General features: G+C 43.4%; 1 protein-coding gene across 1 annotated transcript in view; it reads left to right on the forward strand.

Moving 5' to 3' along the window:
- Positions 1-5,538: 5,538 nt before the first annotated feature.
- ATP6V1C2 (ATPase H+ transporting V1 subunit C2) overlaps positions 5,539-24,645 on the forward strand; it is a 112,663-nt gene continuing 93,556 nt past the window's right edge. The window contains exons 1-4 of the mRNA XM_033939205.1: positions 5,539-5,698; positions 6,093-6,254; positions 8,388-8,455; positions 16,097-16,182. Of these exons, the coding sequence (XP_033795096.1) occupies positions 6,126-6,254; positions 8,388-8,455; positions 16,097-16,182 (283 nt within the window). The 5' untranslated portion in view covers positions 5,539-5,698; positions 6,093-6,125. The remainder of the gene's footprint in view (positions 5,699-6,092; positions 6,255-8,387; positions 8,456-16,096; positions 16,183-24,645) is intronic.

Genomic DNA, 24,645 nt, shown 5'->3' on the forward strand with positions numbered 1-24,645 from the left:
GAAAACGCGTTTCACATAACGAACTTTTCGCATAACAAACTTGCTCCTGGAACGAATTAAGTTTGTTGTGTGAGGCACCACTGTACTAAACTTTCTTTTAAAAAGAAATGGTAATTCAATTTCCATAAAACTAATCCCACCAACTATTTATCAAACCAAGGTTTTAATTAAAATTTTAATACAATTTATTTTACAGGATCTATAAATATTCAATAGCAGTGCACAGTCCTGCCAGCACTGGGGTTCAATTTTATTTGGAATCTTCAGCCTAAGGTTTTCAAACAGGTATGGTTTTAAGAATAAATACTTCAGTCACATCAACCCAATTTCTTAAAACTTCACAAAATCACTAAAGCTCAAATGAACATTCATTAAATCAGTAAAACATATCCTTTATAATAAAACTTTGCAAATATCTCTAGTAAAATTCCTTTTACCACAAATAAATCTCCACCAACTAAAAAATGCTAAATCACCACACCCGAGCTAGCGTAAAGCAAATCCTGCAGCTCAAATATTCTAAACCAAATCAATTATCAAAATTAAAATTTATCTTTTACAGGGACATCAAACAACATACACCTGTCTCTGCCAACAAAACCAACCTAATTGCCCACCTTGGCAGTTTTAGAACTCTCCAGCACTGCTCACTTCCTGGAGAAAACTATGCTGTCCAGAATTCTAAAAGTGACACGTACAGCTCAAAATTCTTAAAGCTAGAGGAATACCTTTTTTAAAATTTTATTTATAACCTTGGTTACATAAACAAGCCAGAGTAATACAGATCAATCCTGCACAGTCAAGGCCAACTGAAAACAATGTGCTTTTCATACATACAGAACACAGATACACCCTCACCCAGCAAGGAATAAGTAACCACAAACTAAAACTGAACCACCAAGAAGCCAGACTCTGCATACAGTGAAACACCACAGAAACAGTGACACGTGGCCCCTAATACTCTGCAAAATATAAAGATAGCAGATATAAATTTAAAAAAAAAAATCTTTATTCATTTCATATCTTAAAATCAAGTACAGTAAATGATGTTTAACAATTGAACATTTAAAAACACTTAAATTCTTACATTTGATCGTATCATTCTAAAATATTGTACCCCCCTCATTTTTATAATGATCTATTTCTTTAATAATCAAATTTTCACTCCCCCCCACCCTCCCTCATATGTCATATATTATAATCAGGGAAGAATATTTTTAATCTTTGCAATAATCTATCAATGGAAATGATATTAGCTGTCAAAAAGGAAATTATAGCAAATTTTAGGATGTGTGGAGGCCATTGATAGATTATAGCAGATGTAAATTTGAAAAACCTGACAAAAAACAATCACCACTTTGAGCAGGGATTGTCTCTTCTGTGTTTTGATGTACAGCGCTGTGTATGTCTAGTAGCACTAAAGAAATGATTACTAGTAGTAGAAAGGCAGTGCATCAAGTGTTATCCCCTAACTGGGCAACATTTATAGAATTTCCCTCGATAAGTGTTCCCACATTAGGTCTGCCATATCCAGTTATAGCAGTGGTCTCAAACTCGCAGCCTGGGGGCCACATGTGGCTCACCAGGTACTATTTTGAGGCCCTTGGTATGTTTATCATAATCACAAAAGTAAAATAAAACAGTTTCTTGATCATATGTCTCTTTAGCTATAAATGACAATATTATTATTAAGACTTATCCAAAAGGAAAGATTTATAAACTATAAAGAGTTTTACCTCATGCAAAATTGTCATTTCTTTAATAAGAGATTAACTATTTTTTTCTGAGGCCCTCCAAGTACCTACAAATCCAAAATGTGGCCCTGCAAAGGGTTTGAGTTTGAGACCACTGAGTTATAGCAAGCTAATGTGAACACGCTGGTTGGATAATATTTCAATGCTTATGACATGCCCCTTAATCAACAAAATGGCAATTCAGGAAGAACAAGAGTAACAAGAAAAGAGGGAACAAATCATTCAGTTTTCTATACCATTTTCCCAGGGGAGCTCAGAACGATTTACATTAATTTGTTCAGGTACTCAAGCATTTATTGTGTACAAACTGTAAAACTAACTTATTTTGCAGTCTTTTTTCCACTAAGTAGGCACACATTAGGGCTTAAGCAGCGGCAATTCTTATGTTCTTAATGCCTTTTAGTAAAAGGGCCCCTAAATTTGTATCTGAAGCAATGGTGAGTGACTTGACCAACATCACAAGATGACATGGAGAGAGAAGCGGAGAAGAGGTATGGAGAGAAGTGTAATGAAAGAAGTGTTTGGGAATTTGAGATGGAGAAAGGAGAAGAGACTCAGAGATATCTCTGATCAAAATACAGATAAGATGAAAGTAGAAAACACAGAGAGCAAAAACAAAGGGGTAAGGAAAAACCATTTTGTTTTTATAGTAGCTGTTGGACTATATAACTTTAAAACTGTTCAGCTATATATTGTGTGCTATTGTACCATTTCCTTCGACAATTTGTTCATTTGGAAGCTGTAGTATTTTGATATAGTACTTGTACACAGCAGTATTGCTACACTATCAGATTTTGGCAAAAAAAGCAGTAATTGTGTCATCATAAAAAAAAACCCTGTTTGGAAAAGGTTCCAGGAGAGAAGGAATGAGCACGAGTCAGAAGAAATGGACAGAGATTTAATTGAAAATATTTACAAGATAGCTGTGAACGGAGAAGTACTATTGATAATAGCATCCCTGCTGTAGGGTCATCTAGTAGCAAGAGAATATTTCCAAGGGCTGCTGAGCAGGACTTTCTATGCATTTATCAAAGAAGGGAAGAAGTGTCTTTGGCAGCAGGCTTGAAACTAGAAGTGATGGGGCAGAGTGATCAAAGCTCCTGGGTGAGTATAAGCTCTCAGGTAAGTAAATCACTGAATATCTCTACGTGCATGAGAAAAGGGAGCAATGTCTGGAAAGCAGTAGATACTAATGCTCAAAGTATGGGAAACAAGATTCTGGATCTAGAAGCTGTGATAGAAGATGAGTTGGATATAGTGGTGGTCTTTGTGAAGAGCTTCTGACATCGGCCCAATGCATGTTCTTGTACAATCCTGAATCTGAAAGCTAATTGAAAAATGGATTAGTCCAATAAAATGGTATTTTCTTATTTTCCATTTTTGTTTTTTTGTGTTAATTTGCAAAAGAGCTTGCAATCTAGTCAAGAAAGACAACCACAGCAGTTTATATACAGTAGTATACACAGGTACTTATTTTTTTATATCTGGGGTAATGGGGGGGGGGGTTAAGTGAGTTGTCCAGAGTCACAAGTTGCTGAGGTGGGAATTTAACCCAGTTTCCCAGGACACTACATTAACCACTAAGCTACTCCTCCACTCAGGTGCTGGGAACATCTGTGCTAAACTAGCATTTTGCATGGGGATCTCTGAATGCAGTGCCCTTTATAGAAAAAAAGTTTAGCATGGATCTCGTACCTAACTTTGGGAGCTACACTTAACACTTGCTGAAACCTAGTGTAAATGCTGGTGCACAACTAATAGCGGTTGGGCATGAAAATGATTTTATTCTGTAACATCACGCTTAATTTCTGGGAATGCTAAGCCCCCTATGTCCCTCCCATGGCCACACCCTCTTTGAGTTGCATGCTATATAATTAAGGCGTGCATTTACAGAATGGGGTGGAGGGCAGATTCCTGCGTAAACCTAAATAAGTGCAAATTAACACTAATTATTGATTGTTAATGGCTAATTAGTTCACACTTGGACCTGGGATCCACACCCAAATTTTGGTGATCTATGTAGAATCTGGGTGGGGGAGGGGGAGGAGGAGATTTAACACCTCCTACATAGGAGATGCTAAATGCTCCTGTGTTAATTTTGTTTCCATGTCCTATGCATTAATGGAATAAGTAGTGTGGGACCAAAAAAAAAAAAGTGTAAAAAGCCCTAAATCTGAGTCATGTGCAGGAAACTCCTGCATTAAAATGTGTTAAAGTCTAGATGGCTTAACATCTTTCTGATGCCTTCAACACTAAGGGCTCCTTTTACTAAGGTGCGCTAGGGCTTTAACACGCGGAATAGCGCACACTAGACCTTAATGCCAGCATTGAGCTGGTGTTAGTTCTAGAAGCGTAGCGCGCGGTGTAATGCGTGGTAATTTCCTGCATGCGCTAAAAACGCTAGTGCACTTTAGTAAAAGGAGCCCTAAATTTATTTCCATTACTTGTTGTTAACCGCTCTGGACCAGAACTAATCTTAAGTGGTAAATGTACTTGTGACCTTGAACTATTACTGAAAAGAGGTGAGCTAAAAATCAGTAACAAAGGCAAGAGAACAGTCTCAAGGGGGCTCTGTGCCCAGGAGCATGCAAAGGGGCAGAGTTATAGGGGAAATCAAGTTCCTTGTGGGGTTTATTTTTAAAGTTGTTTGGCATGAAAATTGTGGGAAGGGGTTGGGTGGGTTAAGGAGGGACAGAAGACATTTGTTACTTACCTAAATGATAGAGTCCTACTTTCCAGACTTTTCAAGTATACTGGGGATGTCATAGCTTGGGGGAGGGGGGACCTGAGCCATTTAGGCCCTTCAAGGCAAGATTTTAGTGGAGTGTCATAGTTTCACCTAGTGGTGAAATCTATTGATCTATATTGCTTCTATTCGAACTATGCTGGTAATGGGTCTGATAATCCAGAGGCCTGGCAAGAGGTCCTCAGCCATTACATAAGCTCTAGTTGTGATGGCAGGGCATGGGTTTACAAGACTGCTTAGCTATATAAGTAAATAGTTTTTGAAAACAGTTCTTGCTCTCTATCAAGTTTTATGGTTCCAGTATTCATGAAATTTTATGGCTTTGTTGGTTTTGAGTTTCTCTAACAATAAATGAAGCTGCAGCTTTGTTAATTCTATTCAGTTGTTGAGTGTTTTGTTTAGATTAATTGTGTTATATGGGACGAAGTCATTGCATTAAGGCGTGCATGGAGGTTTAAGGTATTGTGTAGGCAAATCTTTGCGATGCTGAAGGGCAATCACAGGTCTCCATGTTAATCTAAACCTGGTTTACCTTCTTTTTCACTGTTCTGGCTCTTGCTGTCTTCCTCATCCCTTTACTGTCTGTAAGCCAGGTGCCTTCTTTTTAAGAGATCATCTTCAGCACTCTTTTCCAGGTTTGCCTCTGCCGATCTTTTTATTTTTTTTCTATTTCTGGGCATGGGGAGATAGGAGGAGGGGAGGCACTGTGCAGATACAGCCCGAGAGTCTGCCAATGTTAGGTACTGTATCATTTATTCTCGCAGTCATTCCCACCCATAGGAGCCCATTTTTCAAAATGATTGGAGGTACTAAATCCAAAGGAAATTACCCCTTCCTGGACATAGTCAATGAGTTTGCTGAACCACCCACAGAGCTGGTTCCTATGCTCCCACCTAGAGTCCACAGGGCCGCTTAGAGAGCCTTAACATCAGAGTGTTGCACCTGTAGCACTCACCTCCAATGGGCGGTGCAGCCAAGCGCCATCATTCTCCCCAGACGGACGTCACGGAGAGCAGGATTTATGCGCGAGGCGGGCTTACGTAGGTGATGGGCGGTGCGCGCTCGAGACCGTCTCTAACTCTGGTCGCGGAGCAGGTGCCACTCGCTCCCTCCTGCTTTACACTCTCCCGGAGCTAGAGAGCCGCGACTTGAAGCCTCAGTAGGACAACGGGAGAACTTGGGACCCCTCTGCACGCGGGTAAGAGCACAGTCTGGCGTCCAGCCAAGGTGGTCGCAAGATTAGTGTCCGAAGCGGGAAGCTAGGCGCCGGGACTAGAGAGCAATGCTGCCGCCTTGCACCTCATAAACGTCAAGAGCAGCTTGCGGGGAGAAAAAGCCGGAGACCGTTGGGGGAAAAAAGCGGCTCTTATAAATCCTATTGGATAAACACACAGTGGTTATCCAGTAAAAATGTGCTGTTTATGCAACTTCCAAAATAGTTCGTCGAACACAACCCATTGCGTCAGGAGCGGGCATGACAGTGTGTGCCCGGTTCTGAATAGAGATTCAGCACCACAGACCCAACATGGGGAGCAGGACAGCTTCCCAATTTATCGCTAACTTTCCCCTCTTTTTTGTTTCTCTCTCGACAGAAGTGTTAGGGACAGCTGCGAAAAGCCGTGACTATGTCCGAATTTTGGTTAATTTCTGCTCCTGGGGATAAAACGAACTTGCAGGCTCTGGAGAGGATGAACACGGTGACTTCCAAAGCCAACTTGTCGTCTAATTCCAAATTCCTCATCCCAGACCTAAAGGTATAGCGGTGGACAGGGGTACTGAAATATACTGTACCTCTAGTTTACAGCTACACAACCAGGGCAGGAAAGCTGCCTAGGCAGAGTCTTTAAGTGATATGGTCTGTTAAGAAGCGGATTTGGTTTAGTGTAGTTTTAAAATGTTAGATATATGTGATTTTAATGTAATTGATATGTGGAAATATGTACTGTACACTGGTTTGAGCATTTTAAATGGTGAGTTGTCATTTTCTTCAAAAAAAAGCAATAAAGTAATGGGAAGGGGTAAAACGCGGACCTGACGGACCTTGCGTATCTAAACCCGCACGGCCTTAAAAATCTGAGGTCCGTGTCCATGCCACTTGTAGTTGCTGTCTCTGACAGACCTCAATGAGATTTTAGCACTGATGGATCCGTGTCAGCATAGGGAGGGAAAAGTATTAGGATCCGTCAGCGCTAAAATCTCATCGAGGTCTGTCAGAGCCAGAGACTAGTGCTGGAGCGGCAGAGCAGAAGCCAAGAGAGCGGGGACATAGGTTTTGGACGTGTGTTAAGGAAAAGAAGTCTCCAAACTCCAACACTAGTCTCTGGCACTGACGGATCCTAATACTTTTCCCTCCCTGTGCTGACACGGATCCGTCAGCGCTAAAATCTCATCGAGGTCTGTCAGAGACAGAAACTACAGGTGGCATGGACATGGACCTCAGATTTTTAAGGCTGTGCGGGTTTAGATCCGCAAGGTCCGTCAGGTCCGTGTTTTACCCCTTCCCTAAATTAACCCTAATAAACTAATGCTGGCTTTTACGAAGCAAATACTCCAACGCTCAGAGAGCAAGTTATTCCATACTTTTCTTAACACTTTTAATTTCAATGATATGAAATTAAGCGCTCCTTTTACGAAGCCACGTTAGCAGCTTTAACGCGCGTGACTTTTAATCATGCGCTAACCCCCGCGCTTGCCGGAAAACTACCGCCTGCTCAAGAGGAGGCGGTAGCGGCTAGCGCGGCCGGCGGTTTAGCGCGTGCTATTACACGCATTAAACCGCTAACGTGCCTGCATAAAAGGAGCCCTAACTGAAAAGTGTGGAATAATTTTTAAAGTTTCATGGCTCCACATCATTCTCTTCGTGGTTGGGCTGAGAACTTTTCAGTGGCCTCTCATATTGTGGTCATGGGGTTATATTATCTTTGTTGCACACAACAGTTCTTCTTTTCAAGGGAATGAAGAAAATGGAAAGAGAGACTAATAGTTGAGTAAGCAGTCATGCATCCTGAATATGAAATCTTTCCATTGACAGAAATGCACCACAAATATTACAGCAAAACACAGCTATTTCTGTGCTTACAAAGATTACCTATTTGCCCCCCCCTTAACAAAAGCGTAGCGTGTTTTTTAGTGCCGGCCATGGTGGTAACAGCTCCGACGCTCATAGAATTCCTGAGTGTAGGAGCTGTTAATGTTGCGGCTGGTGCTGAACACCATGCTATGCTTTTGTAAAAAGGGTGGTGGGGGGGGGGAGGTGGATGTGCATCACATTCCTTTTTTGCTCCAGAATATTAAATCAAGAAAATAATTGAAGAGCAAATCATGGGCTTCTTTTACAAAGCTACAATAGAGGTTTCTACCGCGAACTGGTGAGGTAAATGGTCTGATGCTCACGAGTGTTGGAGCATTTACCTCACCAGCCCACGATAAAAACCTCTACCGCAGCTTTGTAATAGTCAGTTCATGTGAACACTCCCCCTCCTCCACTAAAAAATTCAAGATCCTTAAGTTTAATGTGAATTTGTGTATCAGTTATAGGCTAGAATCATAGTTTTGCCTGGAAAACAGTTGCTTTTTACTCTTTTACAGAAATCTTTTAAATGAAAATGTATATACATAGGCTATCTGACAACCCCTCCCCTCTTTTACAAAACCATGGAAGCAGTTTTCAGTTCAGGCCAGCGTGCTGAATGTTCTGTGCTGCTCCTGACGCTCATAGGAACACTATGAGTGTTGGGAGCAGCGCAGAGCATTCAGCGCACCAGACTTTCACGGTTTTATAATATTTTTCAAGAAAAAAGTACTAAAATCACTATTAAGAATATTAACTCAGTAACAAGCTCTGTTTATCTAGATGTGTAATGTAGACTGAATGTGGTCTTTTGCAGGTGGGGACACTAGATGCTCTTGTTGGTCTCTCTGATGAATTGGGGAAACTTGATCTCTTTGCTGAAAGGTAAAATATATCATATTTACTCCACACAAATGAGGAACTGACATTGTTGTAATGAGACACAAAGTTCTCGCTCAGACTGGACTCTTGCTTGTTTATGCTTGGTGCTACAGCTCAGTTGGGTGGATCAATTTGGTTTGACCCATGTTTAGACCAGAACATTACTATACAGTATATGAAATGCTGGAAGAATGTGGGCAATCTTGTTTGCCATAGAAGGTCAGCAGGGTTTGGCTGGTCTGTAAACATTAAAGGAGCAGGTTATTTTTCTGTAATGCAAGATATGGGAGGTTAAGCAGCCTGATGCAAGGTAGCAGATTTAAATAATCAATTTTTTGCCCATGTGAAAATCTGTTGCGTAATATTTACATCTTCAGGATGAGCCACTTATGTTATGTTATATATTAACATTTTAAAAAAATTCTCTGTCACCTTCTCCTTAAAACATCGTTGCAATGATGGGATCTCTATTCATTTCCTTTAAAGGCTTACTGTTAATTGTCAAGATATCTGCACATGCGGAAACAGATGTATTCTGTGTCATAAGATTTCCTGCCTGGTTCCTTTCTTGATATGACAATCTAAGATTTGTACAGTTGTTGCAATCACGTGGAAGTTAACCAAAGTGTCACATACATACACACATTCCTTGTATGATCATTATGAAACTAGATAGCTAGATGGTTAACAAAAAACAAACTACTCCTCAAATCAATGGAAAAAAGTCCCCCAAAGTTTATCAGCCAAACAAATAGCGGACTATTATACACAATTATCTTCCAATTAGAGTGAGTTGAAAACTGTGGTAAGTAGCTCTCGGATGCGTGCGCTGATCAATAAAAATTGATACATCTATCTGGCAAGTTATGCAGTTTGTTTCATAGAGCTGCTATTAACCACCTACTCTAACTCATGATTATAAATGTGATTATTGAAAAATCGCTCATTAAAAGCTTGATGTAAAGCGGCACTTATAGCTGATTGCTAAAGTGAACAGCTGGCCCGATGGGACCCGTTTTGCCAGTTAATGGCTTCTTCAGGGGTCTGTGTGTTCAAGCTGCAATAAAATAACAATATTAGCTAGTGAACTAACATAAACTAACTGAAAAACAATTGTGAAATGCATTTTAAAAAAGGGTACTCACTATGAACAGCTAAACTTGTGAATATAAGTGAAAAATGGCCTTAGCAAAGAGCCAACGCTGCGCTTGCGCTTTTGAACTGAGACGTATTGATGTCACTAAAACTAATATGGCATGATATTTAGAAAAAAGCACACCAATCAACAGGCATTTAGGCCTGCCAGTTTTAATGTGCCAAGTTTGAAAATCCAGCGAGATTCTTTCTGGTGTAATATTCTTTGTAGGTCACCTCCTCAACAGTAAGGAGCTTGCTTATCAATACAAAAACATCTAAGGTTGGTGAACTTATGTTTATGTTGAATACAATGTTCAACAATGGGAGCATTAATCTGCTCTCTTTTCAAATTTGATTTGTGTTCAGATAGTCTGAAGGGACGCGTAGACATGCCTATATACCATTTGTTACATGGACATGTGATGGCATAAATGATGTAATCTGAAGCACATGTTAAAAAATGTCTGATGGTGTATTTCTTGCCATCTAAAATATTAGTAAATTCTTTTAATGAAACTGTTACTTCGCAAAAACTGCATTTCCCACTTAAAAAAAACCCGTCACTCAATGGATTAACTGTGGTCAAAGCAGGAATTAAAATGTCTTTTAAATTTTTGTCCTATGAGAAGGCAATGCGTAGACTGTCTTCCTTGAAAAGAGGGTGTGATTGAATAATTTTCCAATTGTTTTTAATAATATTTGCTGGTATATTACCTTGTGCAGAGTAGTTTCAAGTTTATTAGGATTTCATATACCGCCTATCAAGGTTATCTAAGCGGTTTTTACAATCAGGTACTCAAGTAAAAATCTTTTCTTTGGTATTGGTCACTTCTGTTATTTTTTTTTGCAGCAATAATTCTCTATTGCAATATCTTGCCCTCTTCATTGCTTGTTTTAAAATTTTTACTGGATAACCACGCTCAGTCATTTTATTCTTTAATTTTTTGATTGTTCTTTAAATTTACTAATGGAAGAGCAATTGCGCCTCAGTCTTAAGAACTATGAAAAAGGCAAGTTATTTTTTTAAACTGACTGGGTGACAACTTTTGTAATCCAAAAACGTATTTCTGTCTGTGGGTTTGATAAATGTGTCTGACGTCTTTTGTGTGATAATCAAATCCAAAAATGTTATTTGATTTTTACCCGATGTCATAGTGAACTGAATGTTCGTGTCACAGCTATTGAGCCAAGTTTTCTCCAGGCCTCCACCTAGGAAACAATCACAGCAGCAGCGTCAACAAAACCCCCAGACTCCTGCTGCAGCTAAGCCGACACAGTCTTTTTGACAATCTAAGTCTGAGCATAACGTCCACCTCTATCCATCAGCATTCTCTCCTTCCCATAGGAGGTCGGTGTCATCACTTTTATCAACAGTGGGAGCAGATTACCTCAGACCTCTGGGTTCTCACCATCATCCGGGAGGGTTGCTCACTTCAATTTCTTCAAGTTCTACCAGATCTCCCTCCAAGAGAGTTTCCTTCCAGCATGTCGTAACTTCCCCTTCTTCAGGAGGCTCAGGCTCTTCTTCGCCTTCGAGTTGTCGAGGAGGTCCCTTGACCCAACGGGACATGGGCTTTTATTCCTGTTATTTTCTAGTCCCAAAGAAGACAGGGGATTTGCAACCTATCCTGGACCTTAGAGCCCTCAAACAAATTTCTTGTCAGAGAAAAGTTTCAGATGCTCTCTCTTACAACACTATACCCCCTAATGGATCAAGGAGATTGGTTATGCTCCCTAGATCTCAAAGAAGCTTATACTCATGTTCAAATCTATCCAGCCTCTCTCAGATTCCTAAGATTTCGGGTTGGGAATCTTCATCTGCAGTACCGAGTCCTTCCTTTCGGACTCGCCTCATCCCCCAGAGTCTTCACCAAATGCCTGGTGGTGGTTGCTGCAGCCCTGGGGATGCAGGATCTTCAAGTCTTTCCATATCTGGATGACTGGCTCATCAAAGCATCTTCTCAATAGGAGGTTATTGTAGTGACCCAATGGACTATAGTGTTTCTCCAAAGTCTTGAGTTCAAAATCAATTTTCCAAAGTCCCAGTTGTATCCCTCCCAAACTCTATAGTTTATTGGAGCAAACCTGGACACTGTTCAACTCAGAGCATTCCTGCCTCAACCACGTCAAGAGGCTCTCATTCATCTTTGTCAAAGAGTGTCTTCCCTCGAGTAACTCTCAGCAAGGCAGATGCTGGTTCTTCTCGGACACATGGCCTCTACAGTTCATGTGACTCCTTTTGCCAGACTTTACCTCAGAATTCCTCAGTGGACCCTGGCATCTCAGTGACAGCAAGTTTGCAATCCACTCACTCACACATTACAGTGACTCCTTCGTTGAGACAGTCTCTCCACTGGTGGATGCTCTCTTCCAGTCTTTCCAGAGGTTTGTTATTTCACACACCCCCTCATCAGAAGGTTCTCATGACAAATTCCTCATCTCAATGGTCTCTGTACTCAAGGCCATTGGTCCAGCATGGATCGTCAAAGCTTTTCAACATCTTCTTCACGACCAGGTAGTCCTCATTTGAACAGACAACCAAGTCGCCATGTACTATGTCAACAAGCAGGGAGTAACAGGATCTCTCCCTCTTTGTCAGGAAGCTCTAAAGCTTTGGAATTGGGCAATCCTTCACAACACCTTCCTCAGAGCAAAACTGTCTGGCGAACAAATTGAGTCATCTTTTACAACCTCACGAATGGACACTCAATTCCTCGCCTCTTCATTACATTTTTGCTCAATGGGGAACGCCTCAGACCTCAGAGAGTCTCCCCACAACAACAAGCTGCTTCAATTCTGCTCCAGGATATACTCTCCTCACCGCCTTGAGGCAGATGCTTTCCTTCTGGAATGGACAAATCAGTTTCTCTATGTGTTCCCTCCATTCCCTCTGATTCTCAAGACTCTTGTCAAACTCAAGAAGGAGCATGCCACCATGATTCTTATAGCTCCTCGGTGGCCCAGACAACCTTGGTTCTACCTTCTACTTCAACTCAACAGCAGGGAACCTCTCCTTATACCAGTATTTCCCTCTCTGCTTACACAGAGTCAAGGATCTCTACTTCATCCCAACCTGCAGTCTTTAGAACTAACAGCTTGGCTCCTCTCAACCTAACTGCCACTCTACAGTTCTCTCAATCTGTATAGGACATTCTAGAGGCTTACAGGAAGCCATCCACTAGGCAGTGTTACACCCAGAAATGGACTAGATTTTCTGCTTGGTGTACTACTCATCACAAGGAGGGGCCTAAGGCTACTGGGCCAATTCCAGTTGGCCCAGGCACCTCAGGCCCCACCTGTAGGTGGGGTTTGAGGTGCCTGGGCCAATCAGGCCCTAAGGCCATCATTCGACGGATGGCGGGCCTGCCAGATGGATGGGCTTGGGACTCGTCTGTCCATCCAACTGGTTTTCAGGTACTGTCCATCCAACTGGTTTTCAGGGTGTCGAGGGGTTGGCAAGGGTGTGTGTCATGGCGGGTGGGGGGGGCCGATTGGGAGTTCAGGGGCGATCGTGGGAGGGGACTGCGTCGAGGACAAGAGGGCCTAGGATCCCTCCTGCCTGTATTTTAGTGGGGGTGGGGGATAGGGGGTTTCACTGGGGCAGGAGGGCTTGGCATCCCTCCTGCCCTGATCGAGTGGGGGGAGGGGGGTTGCTGGGCAGGAGGGTTTGGGCTCTCTCCAGTCCTGATCGTGTCGGGGAGGGTGGCGGTTCTTTGGGCAGGAGGGCTTGGGCTCCCTCCTGCCCCGGTCATGTTGGGGGGTGATAGATCGCGGCAGGAGAGATTGGCTATCAATCCTGCCATGATAGCGATCCAAAGTGCCGTGGTTGATGGCACTTCGGGATCATTATCGTGGCAGGGGAAATGAGCCATCTTTCCTGCCGCCATTGTTGCATGGGTGGGGGTGGGGTGGATTCTGTAACCAGTGTTCTTTTTTACAGACACCAGTTGCAGAATCTAGCTTTTAGGCAAAGGACTGGCTCCTCCTTCGCCTAAAAGCTCTTGTGTTGGGCGTTTGGGACTTAGGCTTTTTTTTGGTTCATTATATGTGGTAAGTGTAGATGTAGTGGTGGTCTGGGCGTTTAAACAGCTGAACTTAGAGGCAGGCCATTATTTTAAAAAAAACCTCCTTGAGTCTTAACAATTGGGTTTAATCCTCAGAAGGATGTCACTCACATCTTTCAGCTCTGTCTCCACCCTCAGTGGGCTGTGAATTGTCTCAGTTTTTCCTTCTGTAAGTTAGTTGAAAAGGTGTCTTTCTTATCTGCTTTGAATGTACTTTATTATATTTGGGATTCTTTCCAAATCATGAGACTTTCGGTGTTCAAGAGGACCCCCATAGCTCTGGGACATCTCTGCCAGGAAGAAGATGCAGATTTGCTGAGCAGAATTCTGCAGCTAACAGGGCAACTCTTTTAGCTATCTGATTAGCTAACCTGCATTTTAATTTGTGGAGCTCGGGGACCATTCCCCTGGAAGCTAGGCTCGCCCTGATTTATCAGGCACTTGAGCGCAGGCTGTTTAGGCCTCTGGTGGTCCAGGAAGGGCTTTTAGCAGGTGCTAGCCGTGTTTCCCTCCTGCATCGCAAAACATGGATTTGTAGGGGTCTGAGGTTTCAGTCCGATTTTGGTCTGATTGGCAGCCAGAAAACTGCAGCTTTGTGGACACTAAAGAGGCAGAAATCTTTTACAGATCCCAGCTGCAAAAAGAACTAAGATAGATAAAAGCACCAGTACAACAGCAGTATAGAACTTAGATAGAGAGTTGCGCGGGGACAGAAATCCCACCCATCCCCACCCATCCCCGCCAGGATCCCACCCATCTCTTCATCCCCACCCGTCCCCGTCAGGATCCTCTCCATCCCCACCCATCCCCACAAGGAATTACCTCCATCCCTGCCCGTCCCCATAAAAAGCAGCAATTACTTCTGACAGGATCATCAATTCCACAGTTTCTTTTGTTTTTGCGCTGCTGTTTTCCTTGTGGAATCTCTTTGGTGGAACCCTTTTTTTGTTTTCTATTCAGGTAATTAACTTATAAATCCCTCTTTTACTAAGGCTGACATGTCCATTATATTATATTGGCGAACCCTGCTTCAAAAGCCTTCCATCCCTGTGGGAGTCCCGTTGGCTAGAGGGTGGTCCCCGTGGGAGTCCCGTGGGCCAGAGGGGGGTCCCCGTGGGATTCCTGTGGGTTAGGGGGGGGATTCCCGCGATCCCCGTTCCCGTGCAGACCTCTACACTGAGTACAGCCTATAGTAGTCTATGGGGAAAATTGGGTGGGGGGAGGAATTGAAGTTCTGGTGGTTTGGTTTTTGGGGCTAGCTATAGAGAAAGTGACCCTGACCAGAAAGGAGGGTAGAAAGGGAGGAACATATGCTGGACCTACAAATGGGGGTGGGAGGATGATAGAGAACATAACATAAGAATAGCCTTACTGGGTCAGACTAATGGTCCATCCAGCCCATTATCCCGTCTTCACAGAGACCAATCCAACTCACAAATACCTGGCAAAACCCCAATTAGTAGGAATAGAAGCAGTATTCCATGCTGCCGATCCAGGGCAAACAGTGTCTATGTCCATGGAGGGGCATAATAAAAAAAAAATAATCTAAGTCTATTTTGGGCATAGGGCACTAGTCGCCCAAATTTGGCAATGTCTAAAGTCCATTCTCGAAAAATATGTCCAAAATATTTTTTTCCCCGAAAATCGTCAACTATACGTCCAGCCATTTGCTGCCAAGTCGTCTATCTTTATACCATGTTCTCATCCAAAAAATTATCCAAGTCCCAAATGCCCAGAATGTGGGAAGGACCAGCAAAGTGATGGACTGGTCACCCAGACATGACAACAGAGCAGTGGGACACCTTACAGGGCACTGCTGTGAATTTCATAAAAAGGGTGTCACATAAACATCTCACCACAACTCCCTTGCAGGTCATGATGAGCCCCCTAAAACACCCCCCAAACCCACTATACCCACCTGTCTACAACCCCCAATAGCCCTTATGTCTGCAGGTGCCACCTATATGGCAGTACAGTAGGGTTTTGGGGGTTTTTGGCGGGCTCATATTTTCCACCATGAATGCAGTGGCTAGAGTGGCTTATGGGCCTGGGTCCTCCTCTCTATGGTTCACTAGCCTACACCCCAGACTACGTAAGCCACCTCTGTGCAGCTCTACTAGGCTTTCCTACGCTAGGTGCTGATGTCCCAGAGACAGATATGTACATTTTTATTCCAATCTTTATAGCGGTGTGAGGGGGTCAGTGATCACTGGGGGAGTGTGTGGGGGTCTGTACTTTGTCCGTGCAGTGGTTATCTGGTCAATTTGGATACCTTCTGGGCACTTATACCTGTTTTTAGATCGCCTGAGTCACAACGTATAATTGCACCATGTTTGTAATAAGTACATATGCTCATTAGGTTATCATTTTAGAGCACCCTTTTTTTGATTAGTTTTTTAAAGTACCTTCTGGCCATTAAACAAGTTTTTCTTTTGTATCTAAGCGTAATAAAGAAAATTGCACAGTATATAGGAGAAGTTATGGAAGATTCCAAAGACAAAGTTCAAGAGAACTTACTGGCTAATGGAGGTAAGGTCATTGAGTGCAGCTTTTTTAATTCCTTGCTGTGTTGGTGATTTATAATCTGTGATGTTCACACACAGAACTTAAAATACATTTTTAAATTGTTGGTAATTACTTATTGCTTACATTTTCGATATGTCGGACATTTGGGAACAGCGTCCAAAAATCCAGTAGAGAAAATGACCATTTTTTTAAAAACAGTAAAACATCTAACTTTTATTTTTGAAAATGACCATTTCTAGTTGTACTTGCCCTTAGTTCATCCATCTTTTTTGACCATTTTTGAAAACAAGCTTCCAAAAGAAAACCGCAAAAACAGGCCATTGGGACGTAGAAGGAACTAGCGTTCTTAGCAAACTAGCTACACAGACAGCTCAGCAGAACAGAGGGGCACTCTAGGGGGTAATGCAGTGAATATCACATGTCACTATAACCTGCTTATATTGTATGGTGAGCCCTCCAAAACCTACCCAAAATTTATTGTACCCATCTGTACAGCACAACAATAGCTCTTATGCTTTCAGGTGTCAACTTTATGCAGGTTTTGGGTGTGTTTTGGAAGGCTTATAATATAATATAGTAGTAATATAAGCAATTTATAGTGACATGTGTACCTGGAACTTTTTAATGTAATGTTCACTGCAGTACCCCTTAGAGTGTTCCTCTGCTCTGCTGAGCTGACTGTATGACCACTTGAAGCTATAATACAGACTAGAATGTACTGTTTCTTTCACATGTTTGGGTGGTGGGAGGGGGATCAGTGACCACTCAGGGATTAAGGGGGGGGTCATGCCTTAATCCCTCCAGTGGTCATCTGGTCAGTTCAGGCACCTTTTTTGGCCCTTATTCATTTTTAAAACAGGTCTAGTCTCAAATGTCTAAATGGTACCCTGGACATTTTGTTAAATATTTGATTATCACTACAAATTGTCCAAGTCCTAGGCCTGCCCAAAACACTTTCAGAATGCCCACTTGCAATTTAGATGAACAACTTAGAAAATTCGGATTTTGAAAATGATTTGGACGTTTTTAGCAAAAAAAAAAAAAAAAAATTTAAATGCCACTTTCTCTTTTGAAAATGAGCCCAAAACTAAACATTGTCATGCCATGGCAGAGAGTTGGCATATTTAGGATTTAAAGATTGGATGATGTTTCTTTAATGGATTTTGCACATTGTATATTTGTTTTATTTTTGTGTTTGTGGGGTATTCAGCTGGCAGGCCACAAGTGTTAAAAACAAGTACAGTAGTCTTCATTTGCTAAAACCAGAGACAATGGGCTCCTTTATTCTCTAAACGTTAATGTGGCTGCTAAACTGGTTTCAGCCGGTTTAGCGTTCATGCATTTTAGGGTGGATTATCAAAATGGCTTACCGTGGTCTTTTACAGGCTTTCTAGCAGTATCAAACACTGCCGTGCAAATGTATTACAATGAGGTGATTAATATTTAAATGAGCACACCAGGCGATTCTCTATTACCACCAAGTGATTCCCTAATCTTGCTGTCCTACATTTGCAAGCAAAATTTTCTGGGTAGTCTGAGCTGTCCTAGCCTTACATTTTTGGTCAGTGCCTGAGCGCTGATTGGCTCAGGCATTGACAGAAAATTAAGGCTTGACAGTTCAGACCTGCCAGAAAATTTTGCTGCTATCAAGCAACCCCCTCTCCCCCCAGCAGTGGGAGAGATGCCCCCTCCCTCCCGCTTCTACCGTCAAGCAACCTTCCCTCGACACCCCCAGGCAGCGGGATGGATGCCCACTCCCTCCCACCACTGCCACATTGGAGGGGCCTTAAGCATCCTGGGCCAATCAGAGCCTTAGGCCCCTCCCCAGCACATTTCAGGATGCACTGGGGATGGGAAGGCCCAGGGGGAGGGTTTGTTTGACGTCAGTGGTGGGAAGGAGTGGGCATCCATCCTGCCGATCTTAAATTTGGGATCTTTTTTTAAAAATTTGTGCATTTATTCTGCACATGTGCCGATCATTATCACCAGCGATCAGCACATGCAAATTTAGTGACCCTCTGCCAACTTCATTTGCATGTGTGTTTCTTATAAGAAAGACTTGCTTTTTTGAAATTGTTACAGTAGCGGCTACGATAGCATCCCATTGGATTTTACCACAAACATTTGAGAATCTTACCCTTAGTGCACACTTAATGCTAAGAAGGCCATAGGTATAGAATGGGCTTCTTAGGATTTAGCACATGCTAATTGTTAGTGCAAGCTAAATCTGTTAATGCACCTTAGTAAAAGGACCTCAATGTATGTTTTAAATCTTGGATGTTCCTCTGCTGTTTTATTTAAATTGATTTTTAAAATAAGATTAAAATTGTATAGACAGTTCTATAGAGAAAAAAAAAGTCTAAGCAATTTTATAGAATAAAGTGGAAAATGATTTTACATGTAAAGTCCCTGGACTGGATTTGCAACAACTTAAAAATCAGAACCTTTTCATATAAACCTATGAGTGACCTTGTTTAAAAAGTAAGAGGGAAATAATTAAAAAAAAAGTCTAAGTCCCTTATTGGCCTAGGCCAGTGGTCGGCAAACTGCAGCTCGTGAGCCGCATGTGACTCTTTAGCCACTTGAGTGCGGCTCTGCCAGTAGCAGAAGTGCCCCGACACAGCAGCTGTTCTCACAAGCTGCCGACGGCTGCACCAAAGTTTTCCCTCTGCTGCAACTTTCCGTTTCTGACAGGGCAGATTGCCACAGAGGGAAAGCTTCGGGGCAGCCATCAGGGCCGGATTGCAGCAGTCATCACCCCGCCCTCCCCTAGCGTCATCACTCCAGGTCCTCCCCGTTGACCCTCCCACTGCGAGAAGACTTAGAAACCTCCCTCCAGCACTCGTCGGCAACCGCAGTACTCTAAACAGGCTGCTTTGCAGTTCGCGGCCTTCTGCAGGTGATTCCTTCTGCTGAATCACTGATGACTTCAGTGACGCGGCAGAGGGAATCATTTACAGAAGGCTGCGAACTGCAAAGCAGCCTGTTTAGAGTGTTGCGGCTGCCGACGAGTGCTGGAGGAAATTTTGTCGGTCGTCTTGCGGAGGAGCCCCGTCTACAGGGAGAGAAGCAGTCTGCCCTGGGTGCTCCAAGGGTTGGCATCTTTAACTCTTCAGGCAGCAACAGCATTTACAATTAGCTGCTGTTGCTGACTTCGGGCATTCCTCTCTGCTGAGTCCTGCCTACTTCCTGCTTCCATGAAGGCAGGACCCAACAGAGAAGGCCCGAAGCCGGCAACGGCAGCAAATTGTGAATGCTGTTGCTGCCTGAAGAAGTTCATGATGCCAGGCCTTGGAGCACCCGCTTAGGGGCTGCACTGCCGACCAGGGATGGGGTGTTAGAAGGAGGAAAGGGAGCAGAGGGGGAGAGAATTGCTACACCCAACTGGAAGGAAAGGAATGAATGAAAGGAGATGCTAGGACTTGGAGGGAAGGGAGGGAGGAAGAGATGCCAGGGCATGGAATGAAGAGAGAGAGGGAGGAAGAGATGCCAGGGCATAGAGGGAAGAGAGGGAGGGAGGAAGACATGCCAGGGCATGGGGGAAGAGAGGGAGATATGCCAAGAGATGGAGGGAAGGAGAAAGGTATGCCAGACCAAGGGAAAAGGAAGGAGGAGATATCAGAGCATGGATGGGGAGGGAGAGATGAGAGGAAAGGAGAAAGATGCCAGGGAATCAGGGAAGGGAAGGAGACAGATGCCAGACCATGGGGTGGGAAGGAAAGGAGAAAAGAGAGATGCCAGAGCATAGGGGAGGGGGTGGTGACAGAGAAAAATGGAGAGATGGCAGAGCTGAAATGAATCATGTACAAAGGAGAGAAGGGGCACAAGATAGACAGTTTATGGAAAGAGCATAGAAAGAAGGAAGATGCCATATGGAATGGGGAGAGGGCGGACAGTGGATGGCAGGGGCAGAGAGAGAGCAAACATGGAAGGGACTGATGCTGCATGGAAGACAGAGAGAGGAGAGATGCTGGCTAGAAAGAAGTGATTGAAGACAAGATGATTAAAGCAGAAACAACAAAAGGTAGAAAAAGATTTTTTTTTATCAATAAATAAGATTATTATTATGATGATAAACTGGTTTTATTTAATGTTAGTAGCTAGTTTAAACCAACTCCTAAAAATATAGTTCTTGAAAAGAAATTTGGCTATCAAAAGAAATCTTAATCATTGTACTGCTGATCTTTGGCTCTTTTGACTAATGGCTTTACATACCACTGGCCTAGGCTGAAAGTAGAAGCAGGGAAAATGTCCATTCTCAAAAGAAATGTCCAAAAGGAGGGTTTTTCTTTAAAATAATGGCATGCCTCTACGTTTAGCTGTTTAAAAGCCCAGACCACCACTACGTCTACACTAACCAAAAAAAAAGCCTAAGTCCCAAACGCCCAATACAAGAGTTTTTAGGCGAAGAAGGAGCCAGTCCTTCGCCTAAAAGCTGAATTCTGTAACCGGTGTCTGTCAAAAAGAACACCGGTTACAGAATCCACCCCCCAACCCCCAGCAACTATGGCTCAGCTCCCCTGCCGCGATAACGATCCTGAAGTGCCGTCAACCGCTATCACGGCAGGAGAGTTAGCCAATCTCTCCTGCTGCGATCCATCACCTCCCCACCCCAAACAAGATCGGGCAGGAAGGAGCTCAACCCCTCCTGTCCTGACGCAGCCCCGCGATCGGCTCGGGCAGGAGGGAGCCCAACCCCTCCTGCCCCAGCGACCACCCCCCCAACTCGATCTGGGCAGGAGAGAGCCCAAGCCCTCCTGCCCTGGCGAAACCCCCACCCCCATTAAGATACGGGCAGGAGGGATCCTAGGCCCTCCTGCCCACAATGCCCCCCTCCACGATTGCCCCCCCTAGCCGCTGATCGGCCCCCCCACCCGTCGACCCCGCGATCCCCGTGACACTACCCCCTATACCGACACCCCCTCCTGCACCTTAAAAAAGTTGGCTGGACAGATGGGTCCCAATTCCGGATGATTTCAACACCCGACCTGACTCCGATTGACCTTGAATGCTTGGAGCAACTTGAAGACAGCTCGGATGGGGAAATACAACACGTATCCACCACTCCCCCGAAAAAGAAGGCCCGAAAGGAGAAGAACATTGTGGTAAAAAACAATGTTAAATATTCTAGATGGTGTTTTACATTGAATAATTATATCAATAATGATATAGAAAAATTAAAGCAATTTTTCACTGACAGTAAATATTATATCATTGGTAAAGAGAGGAGTTTGAAGGGGCCTGTCCAGCAGGGTCACCATCCACAGAATGGGCCTTAAGTCCTGATTGGCCCAGGTTCCTCAAACACCGCCCACAGAAGGGACCTTCGGTGCCTGGGCCAACCGGAATTGGCCCAGTTGCCTTAGGACCCTCCTGTGGGCGGGGCCTTAGACACATGGGCTCAACCCAGCCCATGGAGGGCTTGGGCTCCCTCCTGCCTGAGCCGATTGCGGGGCTGCGTTGGGCCAGGAGGGGTTGAGCTCCCTCCTGCCCGATCTTGACGGGGGGGGGGGGGGATCGCGGCAGGAGAGATTGGCTATCTATGTCTAGGTTGGCCCACCTCCCGCCCACCTCCATCCCTTTCCCCTCCTCTAAAAATGCCTCTTTTCACTCTATGTGCTTAGAGGCAGGGGAAAGGCCTAACCTGGTTTTAGATCCATCTAAAACCAGCTTTGGTTATGGGTACCCATTTAGACCACTTTGTAGACTTTTTTTTTTTTATTATGAGCCCCTAACTGTTCAGCAGTCAAAGGTTTCATAAAAAATTAAGGGATCCTTTTATTAAGCTGTGGTAAATACTACTGCAACTTAAAATGGCATGCACTACTCGTAGGTCTGCATTACAATGTACTAACTGGTTAGTACAGGATTGCTAAGTGAGCTCTTACCACCTTCAAAATAGGTGTTGGTAAATGCTCTTGAACTAATTCTTTTTAATGATTGCTTGCTAATGGCTAATAGAAAAAATAGAAAATCAGCTATTTTGTGGCTGTGGTAAAAATGGCCATAATACACAGGAAAAACCCATGTAAGTGCGTGCCAGGGCCACTTTTAACTGTGAAGAGGTGGTGGAGACAAAGACTGTTTGAATGTAAAAATCAAAACAAAAAACCCTGCAGCTTAGTAAAAGGACCCCTAATTTTATAAAATAATTAAGTACAAATGAAATGAAAAATAAAATCCATAAAGAACCACTGAAGTGACCCTACTATTTTCAGTTTCATTCTGATTTACAAAATGCAACATTTTACATCTGCATTTACATATGATCTCAAATTGTGTTTTAGTAATTTTGTACTTCAAAAGTGCATAAACTGCACTAAATTTACATACCCTGCTTTGGTACAAATAACAGGGACAAATCCCTTAAACTTTAGGAAGAGTGTGTGGCATAGTGGTTAGAGCTACAGCCTTGGCCCCCTGAGGTTGTGGGCCATAATGTTGGGGCAAGCAGTTTCTAAGAATAATAAAGAAAAAGATTAAGAATCACTGTGTGTCCTGTCTGGATTTCTGGATTTATGATAAAGAAGAGTTTCAGCTCTGGAAAGAATTTCCCTACAGAGTGAGGATCCATTTTGTTGCAAGATTGTATATCACCTCACTTTCCGTCTTCACCATCCTTGCTTTGTTGTGGGTCAAACTCCCTGTAACCCTCCACTGCCACAGGTACATGAGATTGTGAGCCCACCGGGACAGATAGGGAAAATGCTTGAAGTACCTGTATATAACCTGCTTTGAGTGTGGTTGTATAACCTGTCCCCCTTACTTCTGACTCATATTTAGAAAGACGTAGCTAGTTTGTGGCTGTAACTTAGGTAACGGTAAAAAACAAAATATTGACACATGATTATTTATAGCCATGTTATAAGATGGCAAGAAATTAATTAGTAGAATGTTTTCACTAGGTATTAAGGCATCAAACTACACAGAGAATTATGGAGCGAATACAGGAGATCTTTAGGCACTGAGGATTCAGCCATGAAATGTTATAAAGCTTCTGTTTTTCTCACTTGATTTGTTCCAGGAAAGAAGAATAAGTTGAAATGTTTACAGAGTATGTTGAGTATTAAATGTTGCCTTGTGGTCATGAGCATGCCTTTTCTCTTACCTCTGGAGGAGTTTGTCTGGTTGTAGGGGTACAGTGATCAGGTTATGATGGATTTCTCAAATAATAATCTCGTAGCTTGGTCACGATATCCATATGATTCAGATAGCAGCACGTGCATGCCTGCTTCTTGTTTTCCCTTGTTTTATCTGTGACAACACTGCATGCACAAGGACCTGTATAAACTGTCTGTATTTGACTGTAAGACCTGTAATATTTTTCACCAATTGTAAGCACCTTTTCTAGTGCAGTGTGTCTAGTGGTCTTGAATTGTAGGGTTTTGCATCTGAACCCACAAATGGCATGCAGAAAATTGTCAATCATCTTTTCAACTCCACCTCTTCCCAGGGAGCTTCTCCTCTCCCCTCAGTTTGCTTTCTGAAAGCAAGTTGCTCAGAAGTGTTTCTGTTTAGCAGTTTTATTATTTCAGGTATTTTTCTAAGTGTTCGATTAAAGGCTCGGTGTCCAGAGGTTCCCACTTGTTTGGGACCTCTGCCTGGATGAAGACGCAGACTAGTGTTGCAGAAGTTTGCTGCTAGCAAAATCATCCCTCAGGGACACCTAGCTAGCCAGCCTGCTTTTGTATTTTTGAAGCTCAGGGGCTATCCCTTGCATAGCTGCTCGCATCCCCGATTTATTCAGGAGTTGAGCACAGGCTGTATGGCTCCTTCTCGGTTTGACCGGGATTAATAGTGGGCTGAATGACTGGTCCCCATCCCCTTTGTGACAAAGTTTTCCGGGGCTTGAGGTTTAGTCTGACCTTGATCCGACTGGAAGCTGTGAGCCAAAGTTTTTCTCCATTTGTTCCAGTTGAATTCCTAAGCTGAAGCAGGTAGGCACCACGGGGCACAAATATTACAGCTTCATATTGATGGTGGCAGCCATCTTGGATTTTAAACAATCTTTTTTTTTTTTTTCTAAAGCCTCCATGTGCCTCAAAAACCCTTGATTTTGCTTAAAATTGACAGGGATGGACCCCTCAGGCCTTCCTACTGCCATATCATACCAGGTTTGCACTAGATGGCCAGCTGAAGAGCGTCCATGTCCCATGTGCAGGGTAGTGCACGAGGGAGGGGCGGAAGCCATGGGCTCAGCCTCTGAGTCCTCCAGGGCTGGGGATCCGCAGGAGGTGCATTCCTATGGAAATAGACCCTTTCCAGTAGTGGCCAAAGAGCCAAGGAGGACTGGCAAGAGGTCCCTGCTAGGGTCCTTAAGACCCTCAGTACAAGGCTTCACCCCAGGTTTTGTGAGCTTCATGTGGCATGCCTATTTGAACTGCTAAGGGCCCTCTATCTGTTTGCATCGTACCAGAGATGGTGATGCAGGAGTACTCCCTTCATCTTGTGCCCTGAACAGTCGCG

This window comes from Geotrypetes seraphini, chromosome 3 (genome assembly GCF_902459505.1).
Source record: "Geotrypetes seraphini chromosome 3, aGeoSer1.1, whole genome shotgun sequence".
In the NCBI taxonomy this organism is placed as follows: domain Eukaryota; kingdom Metazoa; phylum Chordata; class Amphibia; order Gymnophiona; family Dermophiidae; genus Geotrypetes; species Geotrypetes seraphini.